Here is a 20,787-nt window from a genome sequence, read left to right on the forward strand (position 1 = left end):
GAGCCGTGACATGACCCTCAAGAGCCAGCCCAGCCTGGGCGTAAGTGAAGGAGATGCAATCTGCTAGCCAATTGGATATGGTGCGTTTCCCCACAGCCACTCCCTCCTGTTGGGATCAAAAGAAACAAACAATTGGGCGGACTGTCTGTTGGGCTGTGTCCGCTCCAGATAGAAGGCCATGCTCTCTTGCAGTCCAATGTGTGCAGCTGACGTTCAGCAGGGTAGGAATGAGGACGGGGAAAGAATGTTGGCAAGACAATTGACTGGCTCAGATGGAACTCCGACACAACCTTTGGCAAGAACTTAGGGTGAGTGCGGAGAACTACTCTGTTATGATGAAATTTGGTGTAAGGGGCCTGGGCTACCAGGGCCTGAAGCTCACTGACTCTACGAGCTGAAGTAACTGCCACCAAGAAAATGACCTTCCAGGTCAAGTACTTCAGATGGCAGGAGTTCAGTGGCTCAAAAGGAGGTTTCATCAGCTGGGTGAGAACGACATTGAGATCCCATGACACTGTAGGAGGTTTGACAGGGGGCTTCGACAAAAGCAAACTCTCATGAAGCGAACAACTAAAGGCTGTCCTGAGATCGGCTTACCTTCCACACGGTAATGGTATGCACTGATTGCACTAAGGTGAACCCTTACAGAGTTGGTCTTGAGACCAGACTCAGACAAGTGCAGAAGGTATTCAAGCAGGATCTGTGTAGGACAACAGCGAGGATCTAGGGCCTTGCTGTCACACCAGACGGCAAACCTCCTCCATAGAAAGAAGTAACTCCTCTTAGTGGAATCTTTCCTGGAAGCAAGCAAGATGCGGGAGACACCCTCTGACAGACCCAAAGAGGCAAAGTCTACGCTCTCAACATCCAGGCCGTGAGAGACAGAGACTGGAGGTTGGGATGCAGAAGCGCCCCTCCGTCCTGTGTGATGAGGGTCGGAAAACACTCCAATCTCCACGGTTCTTCGGAGGACAACTCCAGAAGAGAGGGAACCAGATCTGACGCGGCCAAAAAGGAGCAATCAGAATCATGGTGCCTCGGTCTTGCTTGAGTTTCAACAAAGTCTTCCCCACCAGAGGTATGGGAGGATAAGCATACAGCAGACCCTCCCCCAGTCCAGGAGGAAGGCATCCGATGCTAGTCTGCCGTGGGCCTGAAGCCTGGAACAGAACTGAGGGACTTTGTGGTTGGCTCGAGATGCAAAGAGATCTACCAAGGCAGTGCCCCACACCTGGAAGATCTGTCACACTACACAGGAATTGAGCGACCACTCATGAGGTTGTATAATCCTGCTCAATCTGTCGGCCAGACTGTTGTTTACGCCTGCCAGATAAGTGGCTTGGAGCACCATGCTGTGACGGCGAGCCCAGAGCCACATGCTGACGGCTTCCTGACACAGGGGGCGAGATCCGGTGCCCCCCTGCTTGTTGATGTAATACATGGCAACCTGGTTGTCCGTCTGAATTTGGATAATTTGGTGGGACAGCCGATCTCTGAAAGCCTTCAGAGCGTTCCAGACCGCTCGTAACTCCAGGGAGATTGATCTGCAGATCGCATTCCTGGAGGGGACCAGCTTCCCTGGGTGTGAAGCCCATCGACATGAGCTCCCCACCCCAGGAGAGACGCATCGTAGTCAGCACTTTTTGTGGCTGAGGAATTTGGAAAGGGCGTCCCAGAGTCAAATTGGACCAAATCGTCCACCAATACAGGGATTTGAGAAAACTCGTGGACAGGTGGATCACGTCTTCTAGATCCCCAGCAGCCTGAAACCACTGGGAAGCTAGGGTCCATTGAGCAGATCGCATGTGAAGGTGGGCCATGGGAGTCACATGAACTGTGGAGGCCATGTGGCCCAACATCTCAACATCTGCCGAGCTGTGATCTGCTGGACGCTCGCACCCGCGAGACGAGGGACAAGTTGTTGTTTCTCGTCTCTGGGAGATAGGCCCGAGCCGTCCGAGAATCCAGCAGAGCTCCTATGAATTCGAGTCTCTGTACTGGGAGAAGATGGGACTTTGGGTAATTTATCACAAACCCAGTAGCTCCAGGAGGCGAATAGTCATCTGCATGGACTGCAGAGCTCCTGCCTCGGATGTGTTCTTCACCAGCCAATCGTCGAGATATGGGAACACGTGCACCCCCAGCCTGCGAAGCGCCGCTGCTACTACAGCCAAGCACTTCGTGAACACTCTGGGCGCAGAGGCAAGCCCAAAGGGTAGCATACAGTACTGGAAGTGACGTGTGCCCAGCTGAAATCGCAGATACTGTCTGTGAGCTGGTAGTATCGGATGTGCGTGTAAGCGTTCTCAAGTCCAGAGAGCATAGCCAATCGTTTTCCTGAATCACGGGAGAAGGGTGCCCAGGGAAAGCATCCTGAACTTTTCCTTGACCAGATATTTGTTCAGGGCCCTTAGGTCTAGGATGGGACGCATCCTCCCTGTTTTCTTTTCCACAAAGGAAGTACCTGGAATAGAATCCCAGCCCTTCTTGCCCGGATGGCATGGGCTCGACCGCATTGGCGCTGAGAAGAGCGGAGAGTTCCTCTGCAAGTACCTGCTTGTGCTGAAGCTGTAAGACTGAGCTCCCGGTGGGACAATTTGGAGGTTTGGAGGCCAAATTGAGGGTGTATCCTTGCCGGACTATTTGAAGAACCCACTGATCGGAGGTTATGAGAGGCCACCTTTGGTGAAAAACTTTCAACCTCCCTCCTGACCGGCAGATCGCCCGGCACTGACACTTGGATGTCGGCTATGCTCTGCTGGAGCCAGTCAAAAGCTCGTCCCTTGCTTTTGCTGGGGAGCCGAGGGCCTTGCTGAGGCGCACGCTGCTGACGAGAGCGAGTGCGCTGGGGCTTAGCCTGGGCCGCAGGCTGTCGAGAAGGAGGATTGTACCTACGTTACCAGAAGAGTAGGGAACAGTCTTCCTTCCCCATAAAAACGTCTACCTGTGGAGGTAGAAGCTGAAGGCTGCCGGCGGGAGAACTTGTCGAAAGCGGTATCCCGCTGGTGGAGCTGCTCTACCACCTGTTCGACCTTCTCTCCAAAAATATTGTCCGCACGGCAAGGCGAGGTCCGCAATCCGCTGCTGGATCCTATTCTCCAGGTCGGAGGCACGCAGCCATGAGAGTCTGCGCATCACCACACCTTGAGCAGCGGCCCTGGACGCAACATCAAAGGTGTTATACACCCCTCTGGCCAGGAATTTTCTGCACGCCTTCAGCTGCCTGACCACCTCCTGAAATGGCTTGGCTTGCTCAGGAGGGAGCTTGTCCACCAAGCTCGCCAACTGCCGCACATTGTTCCGCATGTGTATGCTCGTGTAGAGCTGGTAAGACTGAATTTTGGCCACGAGCATAGAAGAATGGTAGGTCTTCCTCCCAAAGGAGTCTAAGGTTCTAGAGTCCTTGCCCGGGGGCACCGAAGCATGCTCCCTAGAACTCTTAGCCTTCTTTAGGGCCAAATCCACAACTCCAGAGTCGTGAGGCAACTGAGTGCGCATCAGCTCTGGGTCCCCATGGATCCGGTACTGGGACTCGATCTTCTTGGGAATGTGGGGATTACTTAGAGGCTTGGTCCAGTTCGCCAGCAATGTCTTTTTGAGGACATGATGCATGGGTACTGTGGACGCTTCCTTAGGTGGAGAAGGATAGTCCAGGAGCTCAAACATTTCAGCCCTGGGCTCGTCCTCCACAACCACCGGGAAGGGGATGGCCGTAGACATCTCCCGGACAAAGGCCGCAAAAGACAGACTCTCGGGAGGAGAAAGCTGCCTTTCAGGGGAGGGAGTGGGATCAGAAGGAAGGCCATCAGACTCCTCGTCAGAGAAATATCTGATGTCCTCCTCCTCCTCCCACGAGGCCTCACCATCGGTATCAGACACAAGTTCATGAACCTGTGTCTGAAGCCGTGCCCGGCTCGACTCCGTGGAAACACGGCCACGGTGGGAGCGTCGAGAGGAAGACTCCCTCGCCCGCACCGGCGAGGCTCCATCCGCCGACGTCGTCGGGGAGCCTTCCTGGGAGGCGACCGCAGTTGGTACCGCAAGCGGCACCGATGTCGGAGACCTCACCCCGGGCAAGGGGCCAGCCGGCGCCTCACTCGACGGTACCGGAGGCGCAAGCACCCCCGGTACCGGAGGGGAAGGGCGCAACAGCTCTCCCAGGATCTCTGGGAGAACGGCCCGGAGACTCTCGTGCAGGGCGGCTGTGGAGAAAGACATGGAAGCCGATGCAGGAGTCGAAGTCAGAGTCTGTTCCGGGCGTGGAGGCTGTTCCGGGCTGTCCAAGGTGGAGCGCATCGACACCTCCTGAACAGAGGGTGAGCGGTCCTCCCGGTGCCGATGCCTACTGGGTGCCGACTCCCTCGGCGACCCAGAGCTCTCGGTACCGACGCGGGAAGGAGACCGATGTTGATGCTTCTTTGACTTTTTCAAACGAAGCATGTCACCGGAGCTTCCCGGTACGATGAGGAGGACGTAGAATCCAGCCGTCGCTTCCTAGGGGCCGAGGCCGAAGAAGGTTGGTCTCAGGGGGGCTGTACCGCAGGAGCCCTCAGGGTAGGGGGAGACCCACCCAAAGGCTCACCGCCACCAGCAGGGGAATGGACAGCCCTCACCTGCACTCCAGTTGAAGCACCTTCGTCCAACGACATCAGCACTAGTGGAGGTCCCGGTACCACCGACGCCGACACAGCCTTCCGATGTCTCGGCCCCGACGATGCAGAGGATCGATGCCTCGATGCAATCGATACAGTCGCAGCCGAGGGCGGAGGTCTTGACGCTGTCGACGTCGACGCACTCGATACTCCCGGTGCCGATGCCGACGAACAGCCCGAGAACAAAACGTTCCACTGGGCCAATCTCGCTACCTGAGTCCTTTTCTGTAAAAGGGCGCAAAGACTACAGGCCTGCGGGCGGTGCCCAGCCCCCAGACACTGAAGACACGACGCGTGCCTATCAGTGAGCAAGATTACCCGGGCGCACTGGGTGCACTTCTTGAAGCCACTGGGAGACTTCGATGACATGGGCGGAAAAATCACGCCGGCGAAATCAAAACTCGTAATTGCGGTAAGGCACCAAAAAGAGGGGGAGAAAAAAAACTCGACCCGAGGCCTCAAAAGGGCCTACCCCGAAAACGAAAGAAAACTTAACGGGGCCAAAAACTAGAAATACGGGAAAGGGAAAAAGACCGAAAGGCCCTTCTCCAAAATCCTTTTTTTTTTTTTTAAAGCGAAAAGTCAAAGACGCGCGAGGGTCAACTTAAGGGGCGCGAACGGCGCAAACACAACTGTACCGAGCGCGGACAAAAGAAGACTGACGAACATGAGCCGGTTCGGGCGGGAAGACGGCCGCGCATGGGCGCGCGAGGACTAGCAAAGGCCTTTGCTAGTGAAGTTCCGATTGGAGGGGCTACCGTGGACGTCACCCATCAGTGAGAACAAGCAGCCTGCTTGTCCTCGGAGAAACATATTTACATAAAAAGGTACACTACTTTCTGTATTGAGAGTCCATAGATATCACATAGTTTGTATCATTCAGGCTCCTTATGACCTTGTAAGATCCCGTCCAATTTGCTTGAAGTTTAATCTGCAAACTGGGACTAAAACAGTACCCGCTAGCCCTCATAAACTCTCTGTTCTGGGCCTTATGATCAAATCAGGTCTTTTGCTTAGTCGGGGCTGCCTGCAAGTTATCTCTGACAAAGCGCATAAAGTCTTCTAATCTCTGCCACATATTAACTACATATTCAATTACAAGTGTCTGAGTGGAGGAGTGGCCTAGTGGTTAGGGTGGTGGACTCTGGTCCTGGGGAACTGAGTTCGATTCCCACTTCAGGCACAGCTCCTTGTGACTCTGGGCAAGTCACTTAACCCTCCATTGCCCAGGTACAAATAAGTACCTGTAAGCCGCATTGAGCCTGCCATGAGTGGGAAAGTGCGGGGTACAAATGTAACTAAAAAAACTAAAATAAAGAGTGTCCACTTTCCCCTCCCAATGTTCTCTTATTAGTTCAAGGGGCCATCTCACCCTCCGGCCGTAAAGCAGCTCAATTGAGGAGAACCCAGTAGACTCCTGAGGTACTTCCCTGTATGCAAACAGTAGGTAAGGCAAGTATTTCTCCCAGTCCCTGTCTCCCGTTTCTATGAAAGTCTTTAACATATGCTTTAATGGCCCAATAAATCTCTCCACTAACCCATTAGTTTTGGGACGATACGGTGTGGTACGTACATATTTCACTCCACGGTGTGCCCATTCTGAATCAACTCAGATATAAATTGTGTCCCTTGTTCTGAGAGTATTTCTCATGGATATCCTACCTGGGAAATATTTCTAGGAAGGCTGTAGCAATTTTCTCTGCTTCTATGGAGGATAAGGCTACCGCTTCAGGGTATAGGTAGCAAAGTCCACTACTGTCAATATATATTTTTCCTAGTCCAGCTAGACACCCCACTATATCCACAGCTATTCTCTCAAAGGGCTCATTGATAATGGGTAAAGGTTTCAAGGGAGCTTGGGGTGACCTTGGGTCAAGATACTCCTGGCCAATAGAAGTTCTCTGTCAATCTAGTGCATGTGTGTGTCACCAGCTGATGACCTGCTAGTGGAATATCATGTGCAATCTGTAGGAGTTGTTCCCTGTATGCCCTGGGCACTATAAGCTGTTTGCTTGCTGTCCAGGGCCTATTAGGATCAACAGGATCAGTCTCTCTGTACAAGCCCCCTTTCCATAGAATATAATCTTTACAAGTCTCACTGACTGGCTGACCATTCCTCTGCCTCAGGGCTTCTAGGTCAGGGTCACAGCACTGTGCTTCCTGAAAAGCATGTCTCTGTCCTAGATCAGTACCCATATCTGGGAAGGGCTCCGTTGGCAACTCTGACAAATCAGTCTGATCAATAGGTGTGTCAGTTAAGTCAGGCTGATCCATACTCATGGCCCCAGTCACCTCTGGAACTAGTGCTGCTGGAAACACTGGAGCGCCTCCTCCTGTCGCTTAGTCAGCTGGTTCCACCTAGACTGGCTCAGGATCCGAACTGGAAAAGTGATCTCTGCTGCTTCTGCTTGTTGGGCCGCCCTGGCCTATGGGTCACCACAGAGGAAATGCTGATTTCACTATCAAGGGTAATGTTCACTGGACACATGTCGGTCCCACACAGCATTGGTACTAGAATGTTTTTCATTATGCCTACTTTGTATCCAGGCTTGGTACCCCGATCCAAGAATACTCAAGCAATGGCTACAGTCTCTCTGGATCTATTGGCTAGCACTACCTCTGCAGTGCACCCTGGTAGAATAGCATCTTCCAGCACTAGCTCTGGTCATAACAAAGTCATGCTAGAGCCAGTGTCCACAAGCCCAGTTACCTGGGTGTGATTCAAAATACTGGGGTGCTGTAGTGTTATGGAAACCCATCTGCTTCCTTGCTTGATGAATGGCCAGTAACCTTTTGTGCTACGGCAACTGTATGGGTTTCCTTTGTAGTACTGGAGCCACCCACGAAAGCTGCCAGTTTAGGTGCAGGAACTGAAAGGCTCTTTACTGCAGGCTTGGGATTATCTGGTCAATCTGCTTTGAAATGTCCTATATGCCCACAGTGATGACAAGGACATTCATGCCTAAAGTTCCAATGTTCCCCCATTCCAAAGTTCCAATGGGGGAACATTGGAGCGTTTGCTGACAGTCTCTGAGGTTGTAAGGATATTTGGCTTAGGACCCTGGCTGCCCTTAGATCCCGGCTGCTGCAGATAAGGTAAAATTATGTATCATACCTGATAATTTTCTTTCCATTAATCATAGCTGATCAATCCATAGACTGGTGGGTTGTGTCCATCTACCAGCAGGTGGAGATAGAGAGCAATCCTTTTGCTCCCTAATATGTGGTTCATGTGCTGCCGGAAACTCCTCAGTATGTCGATATCAAAGCTCCATCCGCAGGACTCAGCACTTAGAGAATTACACCCACAAAGGGACACACTGCCCAGCTCACCACCGCCGAAACGGGGGAGGGGAATTAACCCAGCTCATCCCCACACAAGTGGGGGAGGTGGAATCCGTCCAGCTCATCCCCGCGGAGCGGGGGAGGGACACCACCCAGCCGATGCGGGGGATCTGGCTTATCCTGCAACCGCAACCGCGGGAGGAGCTGGACTGACCCTAACACCGCCGAAGCGGGAGGGGTACAAAGCTGCTCTACAGCCGCACGAAGGCGGGAGGGAGTGCCGGCAGAATTTAAGTCTCAATCCAGCCCCGTAAAACGGAGGGGAGAGGAATGCAGCAGCTCACTGTAACACAAACTCGTCTCAACTCTTGAAGGATCCAAGTGAAAAAACTTGAACACGAAGTCCTCCTGAAGTAACTGAAGACTAACTTGAACCTAAAATTCAACCAGAATATAAACAGTACAGATATCTGGGAGGGACTAGGATTGATCAGCTATGATTAATGGAAAGAAAATTATCAGGTATGATACATAATTTTACCTTCCATATCATCAAGCTGATCAATCCATAGACTGGTGGGATGTACCGAAGCAGTACTCACCCAGGGCGGGACATTGAAATCCCTGACCGCAACACTGAAGCTCCAAACCGGGCCTCCGCCGAGCAGCCACAGTCAAGCGGTAATGCTTGGAGAATGTATGGGCCGATGCCCAAGTTGCCGCCTTGCATATCTCTTCCAAGGAGACGGACCCGGCCTCTGCCATCGAGGCCGCCTGAGCTCTTGTGGAGTGAGCCTTCAGCTGGATAGGCGGCACTTTCCCCGCGGCCACATAAGCCGCTGCAATGGCTTCCTTGACCATCTTGCCACTGTAGGCTTAGCAGCCTGCAGACCCTTACGAGGACCTGCAAACAGGACAAACAGATGATCCGATTTCCGGAAATCATTGGTCACTTCCAAGTATCTGATGATGACACGTCTCACATCCAGATATTTGAGAGCAGAGTATTCCTCTGGGTAGTCCTCCCTACGAAAGGAAGGGAGACAGAGCTGCTGATTCACATGGAAGCGAGAAACAATCTGGGCAGGAAGGAAGGCACTGTGCGAATAGGACACTCCTGCCTCAGAGAACTGCAGAAAAGGCTCTCGCATGAGAGTGCCTGGAGCTCGGAAACTCTTCTGGCTGAAGTGATAGCCACCAAAAAGACCTGCTTTCAACGTCAGGTCTTTCAGAGATGCCCTCGACAAGGGTTCAAAAGGCGGCTTCTGCAATGCTCTTAGCACCAGGTTGAGATTCCCACGCAGGCACCACAGAGTGCAGAGGAGGGCGCAGGTGATTAACTCCTTTGAGAAAGCGCAACCACATTTGGCTGAGAAGCCAGGGAAGCACCCTTCAGGCGGCCCCTGAAGCAAGCCAGAGCCGCTACCTGGACTTTAAGGGAACTGAGCGACAGGCCTTTCTCCAGGACCTTCTTCCAGGAACGCCAGCACTGAAGAAATTGGAGCAGTGAAGGGAGAAAGTGAGCCTGCTTCACACCACGCTGCAAGGTACGCCAAACCCTGGCGTAAGCAGTAGAAGTAGAGCGCTTCCTCGCTCTCAGCATAGTGGCGATGACCTTGTCTGAGAAGCCCTTCTTTCTCAGACGCTGCCGCTCAATAGCAAGGCCGTAAGACCAAAGGGGGAGGGATCCTCCATCACCACGGGACCCTGATGTAATAGGCCCTGCTCCACTGGCAGTCGCAGAGGATCGTCGCTGAGAGCCTGATCAAGTCCGCATACCAGGACGTCTGGGCCAATCCGGACCCACCAGGATTATCCGGCCCGGATGCTTTGCCACCCGGTCTAGCACCCTGCCCAGCATGGGCCAGGGCGGGAACACATAGAGAAGCTCTTGTGTCGGCCACTGTTGGAGAAGAGCATCTACTCCCAGGGATCAAGGGTCCCGTCCTCTGCTGAAAAAGCGCGGCACTTGGCAATTGGCCGATGACGCCATCAGATCTAGGCTCGGCTGGCCCCAGCGCTTCGTGATGTCCAAGAAGCCTGAGCAGATAGCTGCCACTCTCCGGGCTCCAAGGTATGGCGACCTGAGAAGTCCGCCTTGACATTCATGACTCCGGCAATGTGGGCCGCTGACAGCTGTTCCAGGTTCGCTTCCGCCCACTGGCATAGATTCATGGCCTCCTTGGCTAGAGGGGCGCTCTTGGTACCTCCCTGGCGGTTGACATAGGCCACAGCAGTGGCATTGTCCGACAGGACCCGTACTGGCGTTGAAGCCAGTACCGGGATGAACTCTAAAAGCACCAACCGAATGGCTCTGAGTTCCAGGAGGTTGATAGACCACTTTGCCTCTGCAGGAGACCAGAGCCCCTGCGCTGTCCTTCCCAAGCAGTGGGCTCCCCAGCCCGTCAAAGAGGCGTCCGTCGTGACGACAATCCACTCTGGGGTCACCAGAGGCATTCCTGCAGACAACTTGTCTGTCTGCAGCCACCAGCTCAGCGCCTTGTGCACTGCTGGGTCCAAGGAAGGCGCACAGCATAATCCTCCGACATCGGAGTCAGCGCTGCAACAGAGAGTGTTGTAGTGGTCTCATATGAGCCCTGGCCCAGGGCACTACTTCCATCGTGGCCGTCATAGAGCCCAACAGCTGCACATAGTCCCAAGCCCCGAAGAGGAGAGGCTACTCGGAACTGGTCCACCTGAGTCTGAAGTTTGACAATCCGATTGTCTGGCAGGAACACTCTGCCACTTGGGTGTCGAATCGAACTCCCAGATACTCCAGGGACGAGTCGGGCGCAGCTGGCTCTTCTCCCAGTTGATGATCCACCCCAGGGAGCTCAAAAGAGCAACTACCGGGTTCACAGCTTTGCCGCACTCTGCATAAGAGGGGGCTCGGATCAACCAGTCGTCCAGATAAGGATGGACTTGTACTCCTTCCTTTCGCAGGAAGGCCGCGATGACCACCATTACTTTGGAAAAGGTCCGCGGAGCAGTAGCCAACCCGAAAGGGAGGGCTCTGAACTGGAAGTGTCGTCCCAGGACCTGCAAAACGCAGGAAGCGTTGATGAGGAGGCCAGATGGGAATATGCAGGTACGCTTCCTGATGTCCAAGGAAGCCAAGAACTCATCCTGCCTCACTGCCGCTATAACAGAGCGGAGAGTCTCCATGCGAAAGTGCCGCACTTTCAAGGCCCCGATTGACCCCTTTGAGGTCGAGGATAGGCCGGACAGAACCTCCTTTCTTTGGTACCACAAAGTAAATGGAGTAACGTCCCTTGCCAATCTGATTTTCTGGCACCGGAACGACCGCACCAGGCGGATCAGGTTGTCCAAGGTCTGCTGCACTGCCACAGCTTTGACCGGAGACTTGCAGGGAGAGAGTACAAACCCGTCTCTTAAGGGTCGGCAGAACTCCTAGCTTGTAGCCGTCTCTGATGACTTCCAGCACCCAAGCGTCTGAAGTTATGTGGTCCACTCGCCCAGAACGAGGACAGCCGTCCTCCAATCTGCCACTGGGGCGAGGACCAAGGCCCCGTCATTGGGTACGAGACCCTGGGGGAGGACCGGAGGGGAGCACCTCCGGGACGGCTGCGGGTACCGACGGGCTTCCTGAAACCGTCCTCTGGACGGTACCGGAACGAGTACCTAGCCCGAGCCCTGACCTCTGGTAACTTCTTTGCCCTTAGACGTGCCGAGATCGGTCACGATTTTGTCCAGCTCGACCCCAAAGAGCAGCTTGCCTTTAAAAGGCAATCTAGCCAGGCGGGATTAGAGGCGTGGTCAGCAGACCAATGTTTCAGCCAAAGCCACCGCCGCGCAGAGACTGTCTGAGCCATGCCTTTAGCTGAGGCTCTCAAGACATCATACAGCAAGTCTGCCAAATAGGCTAAGCCCGATTCCAGGGCCGGCCAATCAGCCCTCAAGGAATGATCCAGGGGGGAAGCCCGCTGCCCCATAGTCAGGCACGCCCTGGCCACATAGGAACCGCAAACCGAGGCCTGCAAACTTAAAGCAGTCGCCTCAAAGGACGACCTTAAGGCCGCCTCCAATCTTCTGTCTTGGGCGTCCTTTAGGGCCGTGCCACCTTCCACCGGCAAAAGCCGTTTTCTTAGTCACCGCAGTGATTAAAGAATCCACGGTAGGCCACAGATAGGCCTCACGTCACTTTCAGGCAAAGGATAGAGGCGGGACATAGCCCTAGCCACTTTGAGGCTCGCTTCCGGGACAATCCCATTGAGCCGAAATTAAGGTGTGCATGGCATCATGCACGTGGAAGGTTCTAGGCGGGGCGTTTCGTCCCCCGCATAATGGCAGAGCCAACAGGGGCTGAGGGAGAGACGTCCTCCGGAGAGGAAATCTTCCAAATGCCCATGGCCTGTACTAACAGGTTGGGCAAATCCTCTGAGCTAAAAAGCCGCGCTGCAGAGGGGGTCATCCGCTCCAATCGAGCAGGGATCCGTCTCCTCCAAGGAATCCGCAAAGGACCGTTGGTAGAACTCAAGATACGCTGCCCTCATCTACATCGGAGGAGACAAGGCCTCCAAGGCCTGCGAATCAACCCGAGGGCGTTTACCTCCGGGGACCTCAACCTCTTTACCAACGAGGGAGCAGGGGCAGCGTTTTGCATAAGGAAGGCCTGATGCAGCAGCAAAACAAACTCGGGGGGAGAAACCCCCCAGACTGTGCACTTCCGCAGCCTGGGCTACAGCCCTAGATGCACCCTCAACCGGTGCGCGCAAGAGCGGGGGGGAGACATGCTGCGCATCCAAAATGGCGTCCGGTGCGACACTCCGCGAAGGAGCCGCACGGGAAAAAACGGCGCTTAACTTTAGCCGCTTGGGTGCCGTCGCCCAAATTAAGGGCGTCCAATGGCATTAATATCTCCCTCAGGGCGGCCCACGAAGAAGCCGTCCGAGCCGCGTGGCCGGCCAAGATGGCGGAGGCGAGCAGCGGGGATGGGCGTTCTATGGCGGGAAAAACCGCCCACCGCGGAGGAAGGACGGGGACACTCGTCGGTCACGAAACTGTCACCCAACAAGGGCGAATCAGACTTTAAGACCCCCGCATCCCCTCTAGAAGCGCCTAAGCGATCCGGGGAGCGACTCTTTGCGCCCTCGCCCTCCGACGCCATATGCCACGTGGAGATCAATCGGGGAACCCCCTGCCCGCTATAAAAAGGTAAAAATTACCTGCTTTCCGCTCCGAGCTGTAACGACCTGGTGTCCCAGTGAGTAGCTAAAAACGTTTAAATAAACGTCGAAATAAACGCCTTTAAGGACGTTCAAATTTTTTTTTTTTTTTTACGGAGCCAGGGAGGGGGGGGGAGAAAAGGAGGGACCTGGCGCCACCAGGTTTGCACTTGCTCAAGAAGAGCCCTCAACCCCAGGCACTCAACAAAAACCTAAAAATTAGGCTTGGAGGCCTAGCCAGAGCTGCTGCTGTGTGTGACCACCACCTGCTGAGATAGAGAACATACTGAGGAGTTTCCGGCAGCACATGACCACATATAGGGAGGCAAAAGGATTGCTCTCTATCTCCACCTGCTGGTAGATGGACAACCCACCAGTCTATGGATTGATCAGCTTGATGATATGGAAGGATGGGTTCTCTTTGCCAACCAGGGATGGTTAGCCATAAAGATGTCAGCCAATTCAGCCGCTTTCTCTGGAGTATGGGGCTGGCGATCTTCAACACTTTCTATCACCTGTGGACGACAACGCTGAAAAAACTGCTCCGGATCACCAGGTTTTATCTTCAGCTCCACCGCTGGCGCTGGTATCTTAGCTGGATCACAAACTCACTGTGATTATCATCTGCCCCCTTTTGCAAAGTCCGGAACTTTAGTCTTTAGGTAATGGCATAACGGTTCAACAAAGCTTTGCGCACCTCCTCAAACTGGGACCATGTCTCCATGGACAGTCCATGAAATGCCTTAAGTGCTCTACCAGTAACTTTCCTCCCAGATAGCGTACCCAGTGTTTCTAAGGAATCTCATTGAGACAGCAAATTTTTTTCAAAGGCAATTAGATATCCATCTATGTCACCTCGTGTATCATCAAACTGTGAAAACAAGTTGGCCCTGATCCAGGCTGTGGATCCTGTCTCTGACTTGGTGCAGGGGTTGGGCTGGAGGTTTGGATGTGAGCCATTTCCATCTCCATCTTTAATTTCTGCAGCTGGAACTCCTGCTCCTCACGCTGCTGTTCTTGGTCCTCTTGCCGCTACCTCCTGTAGATCTGCCAGCTCTCAGCGGGCATGACATCCGGCCCTTCCAACTTACGGGCCTTTGCCCACAAGAAGTCTGATCTCGCCACAGGAGTTGAACTCCAAATAGGTGGGTCCTGCGGCTCCTCCTCGCTGAAGTCATATGGGCGCTCTTGTGTTAGGTCAGGGCTGCAACCAGTCGCCATCAGCATGCTGCTATCTCCTAACACTATATAAAAAAACTGAACTGGGAAGGGACTCTGTTACTGCTGCACTTGTTCACCGTGCTTGGAGGTTACAGATCAAAAAACTCTGAACCACTCAGTGGATGGTGACCCTCACGCCACGCACTGAGCCTGACAATCCCACCACGCAGTCACTAAAAGTGGTCTATCCCTAGCACAGCTCAGGTTCACCTGCAACTGCCACCTGTGCTCTACACTAGCACCCTCCTCCAACCAACTGGGTCAAAACTGCCTCTGAACGAGCCCACTCTCAAATTATCCCCAGCGACGAGTGGAGATATGATTGAGGTCTACAAAATCCTGAGTGGTGTAGAACAAGTAGAAGTAAATCGATTTTTTACTCGTTCCAAAAGTACAAAGACTAGGGGACACTTGAAGTTACATGGAAATACTTTTAAAATAGTAGGAAATAGCTATTCGTTGAGTGAAAAAATAAGCTCTGGAACTCTTTGCCGGAGGAGGTGGTAACAGCGGTTAGCGTATCTGGGGTTAGAAAAAGGTCTGGACAAATTCCTGGAGGAAAAGTCCATAGTCTGCTTTTGAGACACACATGGGAAGCAACTGCTTGCCCTGGGATTTGTAATATGGATAGTTGCCACAATTTGGATTTCTGCCAGGTACTTGTGACCTGGCTTGGTGTGTTGGAGTATAATACTTATGATATGATACTTATGCTGACCCAATATTTGTTTCTGACATGCAGAATGTTTGTTTTGACCTGTTGCTACCAGAATATTTGTTTGACAGGTTGCTACCACAAAGTTCCGTTGCAGTGGGTAACTCACTACAGAAGTGTGTTGAGAAAAAGTCCAAAGGCTGGTGTTTTCATCAGAGGGTGCCTGGGAGAGAAGAATGTAGATTGGCCACCTCATTGTTCTGCTCCAGGCACACTTGTTTGTGAGCTGTTATAAAAAGAGGGGAAGCTCTGGCTGAAACAGAAGCTCTGTACCTGGTTGGAGGGACGCCTCACTCCAGTGTGGAATTGTCCCGCAGAATCTCGGGCGGTCATCGGTGTTTCCCCGATTGCTGTTACGGCTCAGATGAAGGTACAATCCTGTGGTGGTGTATGTATACTGCATAAGAGTGTTATGTAATATGTGTGGCATAAACAATCTTTAAAGCAATATCTGAACCCTTGATTTGCTACACTTGGCCACTGTTTGGAAAACAGGATTACGGGCTAGATAGACCATTGGTCTGACCCAGTATGGCTACTCATGCCCTTATGTGATTTCTAGGTTACTGGAGACCACATTCCCAGTGGTCCCACAGTTCCCAGAAAGCACTTACAGACCCAACACACAAACCTCCAGAATTCTTTTTCAGTCCAGAGAAAGAGGCAATAAACTGAAAAAAAAAACCCCATTGTTTTAAAAGCTGAACAGTGTAACATAAAAAGTGCAACCAGCAAATAACAGCAAACCGAAATATGGATCAATTATAACACTAACTATACATTTGTTTACTGTCTAAACAGTACCTGGGAAGATCAGGACACATAACTGCTCACAAGTTATGAAATGTAACTGTTTACAGGGCCTTAGCAAAGAGATCCGTCTTGCCTTCCTGGCTAAGACTGAGGCAAAAGCCAGTACAATTCAAACGAAAATGAGCTCCTGGGCTAACCAGAGCTCAGACTAGTTTGAAAGTATACTGCAGACTGCCTTTCCAAAAGGCTTAAACAAAGAGAACAGCCTTGGTTCTGCAGCACCTTCAAAACATAACATGCCCCACCTGCTGGCCAAACTAGAGAAATACACAATACCCAACACATTATACAGGCTTAAAACACACTTTTCTGTCACAGTAAGAATCTCTGCCATGAGGCCCTGTGAGACCTGTGAGCAGTTATTTTCCTGAAACTCCCCACATGGCACCCACATAGTAACAAATTGTTTTGATAGCTTTAATATTGATCCTTATTTAGTTACCTATTTTATATTGTTCACTGTTCTACTTTTCTGATAATAAACCTATTAGTTTATTAGCTCTGTTGTCCTGGACCGATAAAGAATCATGGAGGTTTGTGTTTTGGGTCTGTGAGTGCTTTCTAGAAACTGTGGGACCCATGAGAGTGTGGCCCCCATGTCCTTAGAAATCACTGGGGAATAATTTGAGAATGGAAGACTTGTCCAGAAGAGGCTACTAGACTACCAGGGTATGTTAAGGTATGTTTGGGGACAGCACCCTGACTCAGGACTGGAAGAGAGGGGAGGTGGATGGATGGAGTGTGTGGATAGGTGGGTGGGGGGAGGGGGCAAGGAAAAGGAGGTGTACAGCACATGGATAAAAGGGGATGGAGAGGAGAGGGAGACATGCTGCTCATGAATGGGAAGGAAAGGAAAGAGGGACATGCTGCTCAGATATTTGTTTTTTTGTAAGTATACATCTTTTCTAATTTTGCATTTAGCAGAGTATGGGAAAAAATGATTTGTTACTTTACCAGCATTTTCACTGCTTATAGAATCTGGCTTTCTTGGGGGTCAAGGTGACTGTGTGGCGGGGGTGGGGAAGCATTTTATTTTTTTGTGTCCTCTTTTTGTCTCTACAAATATGGTAACCATATGCAGAGTGCCACATCTGAACCAGAGATCTACACAGTCTGTAAAGCATATATACATTTCTGGACAACTCTTATGTTGGGTTAATCAAAATGTTACCATAGCCAGCAGATTACCTGGTGAATGAGCCAGTAACCCTGAGTATGTGTTATAGGGATGCAATACACTCTTTGAGAAAGACATGCTTATTTGCCCATGCTGAAATCCTCATGTCACTCACCTTGAAGCAGAAAGTAATCTGTTGGTGTTCGCTTCAGTCTCGTCTTTGCCTGCTCATTCCTCCAGTCAAGCTCTAAAGCCTCCTGGAGCGAACAGAATGTCACTGTCTGGCCCAAGAATAAGAGAAAAGGTTTGTCTTGATGCTCTAGGGTCAAAGTACTTTCTTACCCATCTATATATTACAACTTTGCTTTACCCTTCACTATTATAATGTTCTATTACGTATTGTGCTGACATTGTAAGTAGTATACCATGCCATACTTTGTATTGCTAGTTGAATTTCTTTACTGCTGTAATTGCCTATTGCTCATGTTTGATCTATTCTTACTGTACACTGCCTTGAGTGAATTCCTTCAAAAAGGAATCCAAAATGGCGGGCGAACCGCTGCAGGCTGACCGGGTTTTTTCAGCATCGCAACTAGAACAACTGACAACGGCAGTAGCGAGGGCCTGGCAGCCTAAGTGGGACGCTCTAGAGATTAAAATAGATGCCTACCATACTAAGCTAGAAGGATTGGAGACTCACATGGAGGATCTGGCAACAAGGGTCTCGGCCCTAGAAGATGACTCACAGGGGTACAGCGCAGATATCCGTGAAATAAAGCAACAACTCCGGGAACACGCAGATAAACTAGAAGACCTGGAAAATCGTTCCCGGAGAAGCAACATACGAATTGTGGGTATCTCAGAGAATATTCCAGATAGAAATTTAGTGACATGGCTTACGGACTGGTTAACCAAGGAACTGGCACTGTCAGACTCTCTGGGGCCTTTAGTACTTGAGCGCGCGCACCGCGTGGGACGTAAAAATGATACCCAGACAAGACCGCGAGTGATAGTGGCACGGATACTTAATTATCGCACAAATTGGAAGTTTTAAATGGATTTAAGATACGCAGAGGGGATTTAAAACATGAGGGGCGACCTTATGTTTCAGGATTACGCCGGGGTCCAGGAGCAACGGAAAAAATTTCACCAAATATGCGCAGCATTAGCGCAGAAACAAACCCGCTTCATACTCCAGTATCCAGCATTGCTGAAAGTCTCACTACAAGGACAATGGCGCATGTTTAAAACTCCGGAGGAGGCTAAAGTTGGATTACGGGAACATGGCATCTCTGAGGAGGACTGAGGGTATGCTTAGTACTTGCTGTGAGACAGCGCCTTAATATAATATAATTACAGTAAGTAAGGAATTACATGTTAAATGGGGGTGAGGGCTCCCTGCTAATCAGGTGATCTCGAGCCGAAACCAGGCTTTGGCCCGGCAGATGGCTAAGGGTTGGACAGAGAGGGGGGAGACTAGGGGGGGGGAAGACTAGGGAACGGGTCAAACAAGGAAGTCAGAGGTACCAAAAGTTTGGGCAGGAGGCAAGTCGGGGTCATAAGAGTTTACAATGGGGCCACAATTAAAGGGGACAGATGGAATGAGCGAACCTGGAGCTGGGGGGACCATGAAAATCTTTGGAGAGGGAGTAGAACCAAAAAATGAGGGGCAAATTTGATGAGGATAGCGAAAATGGACACAATGACCACTAGAATAATATCCTGGAATGTTGGTGGTATAAGCTCCCCGATTAAAAGATCTAAGATTCTAACCATGCTAAAAAGGTATAAAGCTGACATAGCGTGCTTACAAGAAACACGCCTGACAGACAAAGAGCACCTTAAATTACAAAAATTATGGGTTAGCGAAGTGTTTGCGGCCCCTCCTCAGGGTAGGAAAGGGGGAGTCGCTGTATTATTTCGTAAAGGACTGTCATATAAGGCTACAGTACTGGATAAAGGAGCCAAAGGAGATTTCATTCTATTAAGAATATGGATGTCAGGGAGGGATTTGTTGTTGTTGGTCCTTTATGGGCCTAATAACTTTGATGCAGCATTCTTCAAAGCTCTAACTGGGAAATGCTTGCAGAGGGGGAGGAGACTTGATAGTAGTGGGAGACTTCAACGCAGTAATAGACCCCCATCAGGATTGTTCCAGCACTATAGCTTCTCAGTACCGAGGGACGCGGGCTCTTGAGAATTCCAAACTTTTAATAGAACCCTAGATCTGGTAGATCCGTGGAGGATATTACACCCCGGAGAGAGCGATTATACGCACAGATCAAGGGCTCATGGCACGTTTGCTAGAATTGATTACATCATGTTAGCTCGCTCTTTTTCACCTAGTAGACGCAGCAGTCATTGGCCCAGAAGTAATATCCGACCATGCTATAGTGTGGGTAGATCTCAAACTCATGCCAGACCCAGGAGGGGGGATAGGGTGGAGATACCCAGCTCATTTGCACTTTGACCCCCATTTGCGGGAACATATACAGAAAAGCTGGGGACAGTATATAGAGCATAATAAAATCCATACAGATACCCAACCTGAACTATTCTGGTCAGCTTCCAAGGCTGTTCTACGAGGTGCTATAATAGCCTATTGCAGTGTCAAAAACAAAAGGAAAGCAGCTAGCATCCTGCTACTGGAGAGGCAGCTGCAAAAGGCCAAAAGAGGACATTTGTGCCACCCCACGACCACCACTCTAGAAAAATTGAAAGCCACCCAGATAGCATTAAACAGCTTGCTGCATGAGAGAGAAATGAAATCAGCTTTGTTTATAAGTATAAGCTGCAGAGGTTTGGAAACCGGGCAGGTAGAATGCTGGGACGTCTAATAAAAAATGTAGGTGCGCCAAGAGCGGTGACCTCACTTAAGGATCCCAAGGGTAACCTCATCACAGACAGCAAAAAGATAGGGCAAGCATTTACAGAGTACTTTAAAGACCTTTATCAGGCAAACTCGCCCCCCAATGAACAAAAAACGCGAGAATATTTACAGAAGATAGGCCTTCCCAAGCTGACGGAAGAACAGTTAGAGATCTTAAACAAACCCCTAGCACTGTCTGAGCTACAACAAGGGATTAAAACCTTAAAACTGTGGTCAGCACCAGGCCCGGACGGGTTATCCGGGGAATACTATAAAATCTTACCAGGGGAAGCACTGGCGGCACTTTAGAGTACTACCAGGAGGTCATTGAGGAGGGAAGTTTCCCAAGATACGCTAACACAGCGCTGATAACATTAATCCCTAAACCAGGGAAGCCCCTCGATAAAGTAGAATCTTACAGACCAATATCTTTGTTAAACGTTGACATAAAGATTTTGGCAAAAATGATGGCAGAGCGTCTGGCGCAATGCTTGCCATCGCTGATAGGCCCAGAACAAGTGGGGTTTGTGAGAGGCCGCCAGTCAGCTCACAATGTCAGGAAAACCCTGCTGGCTATAGCGTCTAGCCAGCAAGCTGAGGTGCCCACCTTGATCCTGAGCCTGGATGCTGAAAAGGCCTTTGATCGGGTCGGGTGGGACTTTATGTTTCAAACGTTAACGGTAATGGGCCTGGAGGGATGGTTTATGCAAGCTATAAGAACACTTTATGATAAACCTCGAGCGGGGAGTACTAATGAATGGCATTAGAGAATCAGAGTTCCAGATTGGGCGGGGTACAAGGCAGGGCTGCCCCCTGTCCCCATTGCTGTTCCTCCTGTCCCTGGAACCCCTGATACGGACGGTCCTCGCAGCTCCAGATCTACAGGGGGTCAATTTGGCGGGTCACACCATAAAGATTAGCTTATGCAG

The 20,787-nt window shown here is 51.2% G+C and overlaps 1 protein-coding gene across 1 annotated transcript in view; it reads right to left on the reverse strand.

Moving 5' to 3' along the window:
* Positions 1-20,787, reverse strand: part of LOC115460483 (SUMO-activating enzyme subunit 1-like) — a 50,974-nt gene that overhangs the window by 27,691 nt on the left and 2,496 nt on the right. Inside the window, exon 2 of the mRNA XM_030190250.1 lies at positions 17,165-17,270. Coding sequence (XP_030046110.1) covers positions 17,165-17,270 — 106 coding nt within the window. The remainder of the gene's footprint in view (positions 1-17,164; positions 17,271-20,787) is intronic.

This window comes from Microcaecilia unicolor, chromosome 1 (genome assembly GCF_901765095.1).
Source record: "Microcaecilia unicolor chromosome 1, aMicUni1.1, whole genome shotgun sequence".
Classification (NCBI taxonomy): Eukaryota; Metazoa; Chordata; class Amphibia; order Gymnophiona; family Siphonopidae; genus Microcaecilia; species Microcaecilia unicolor.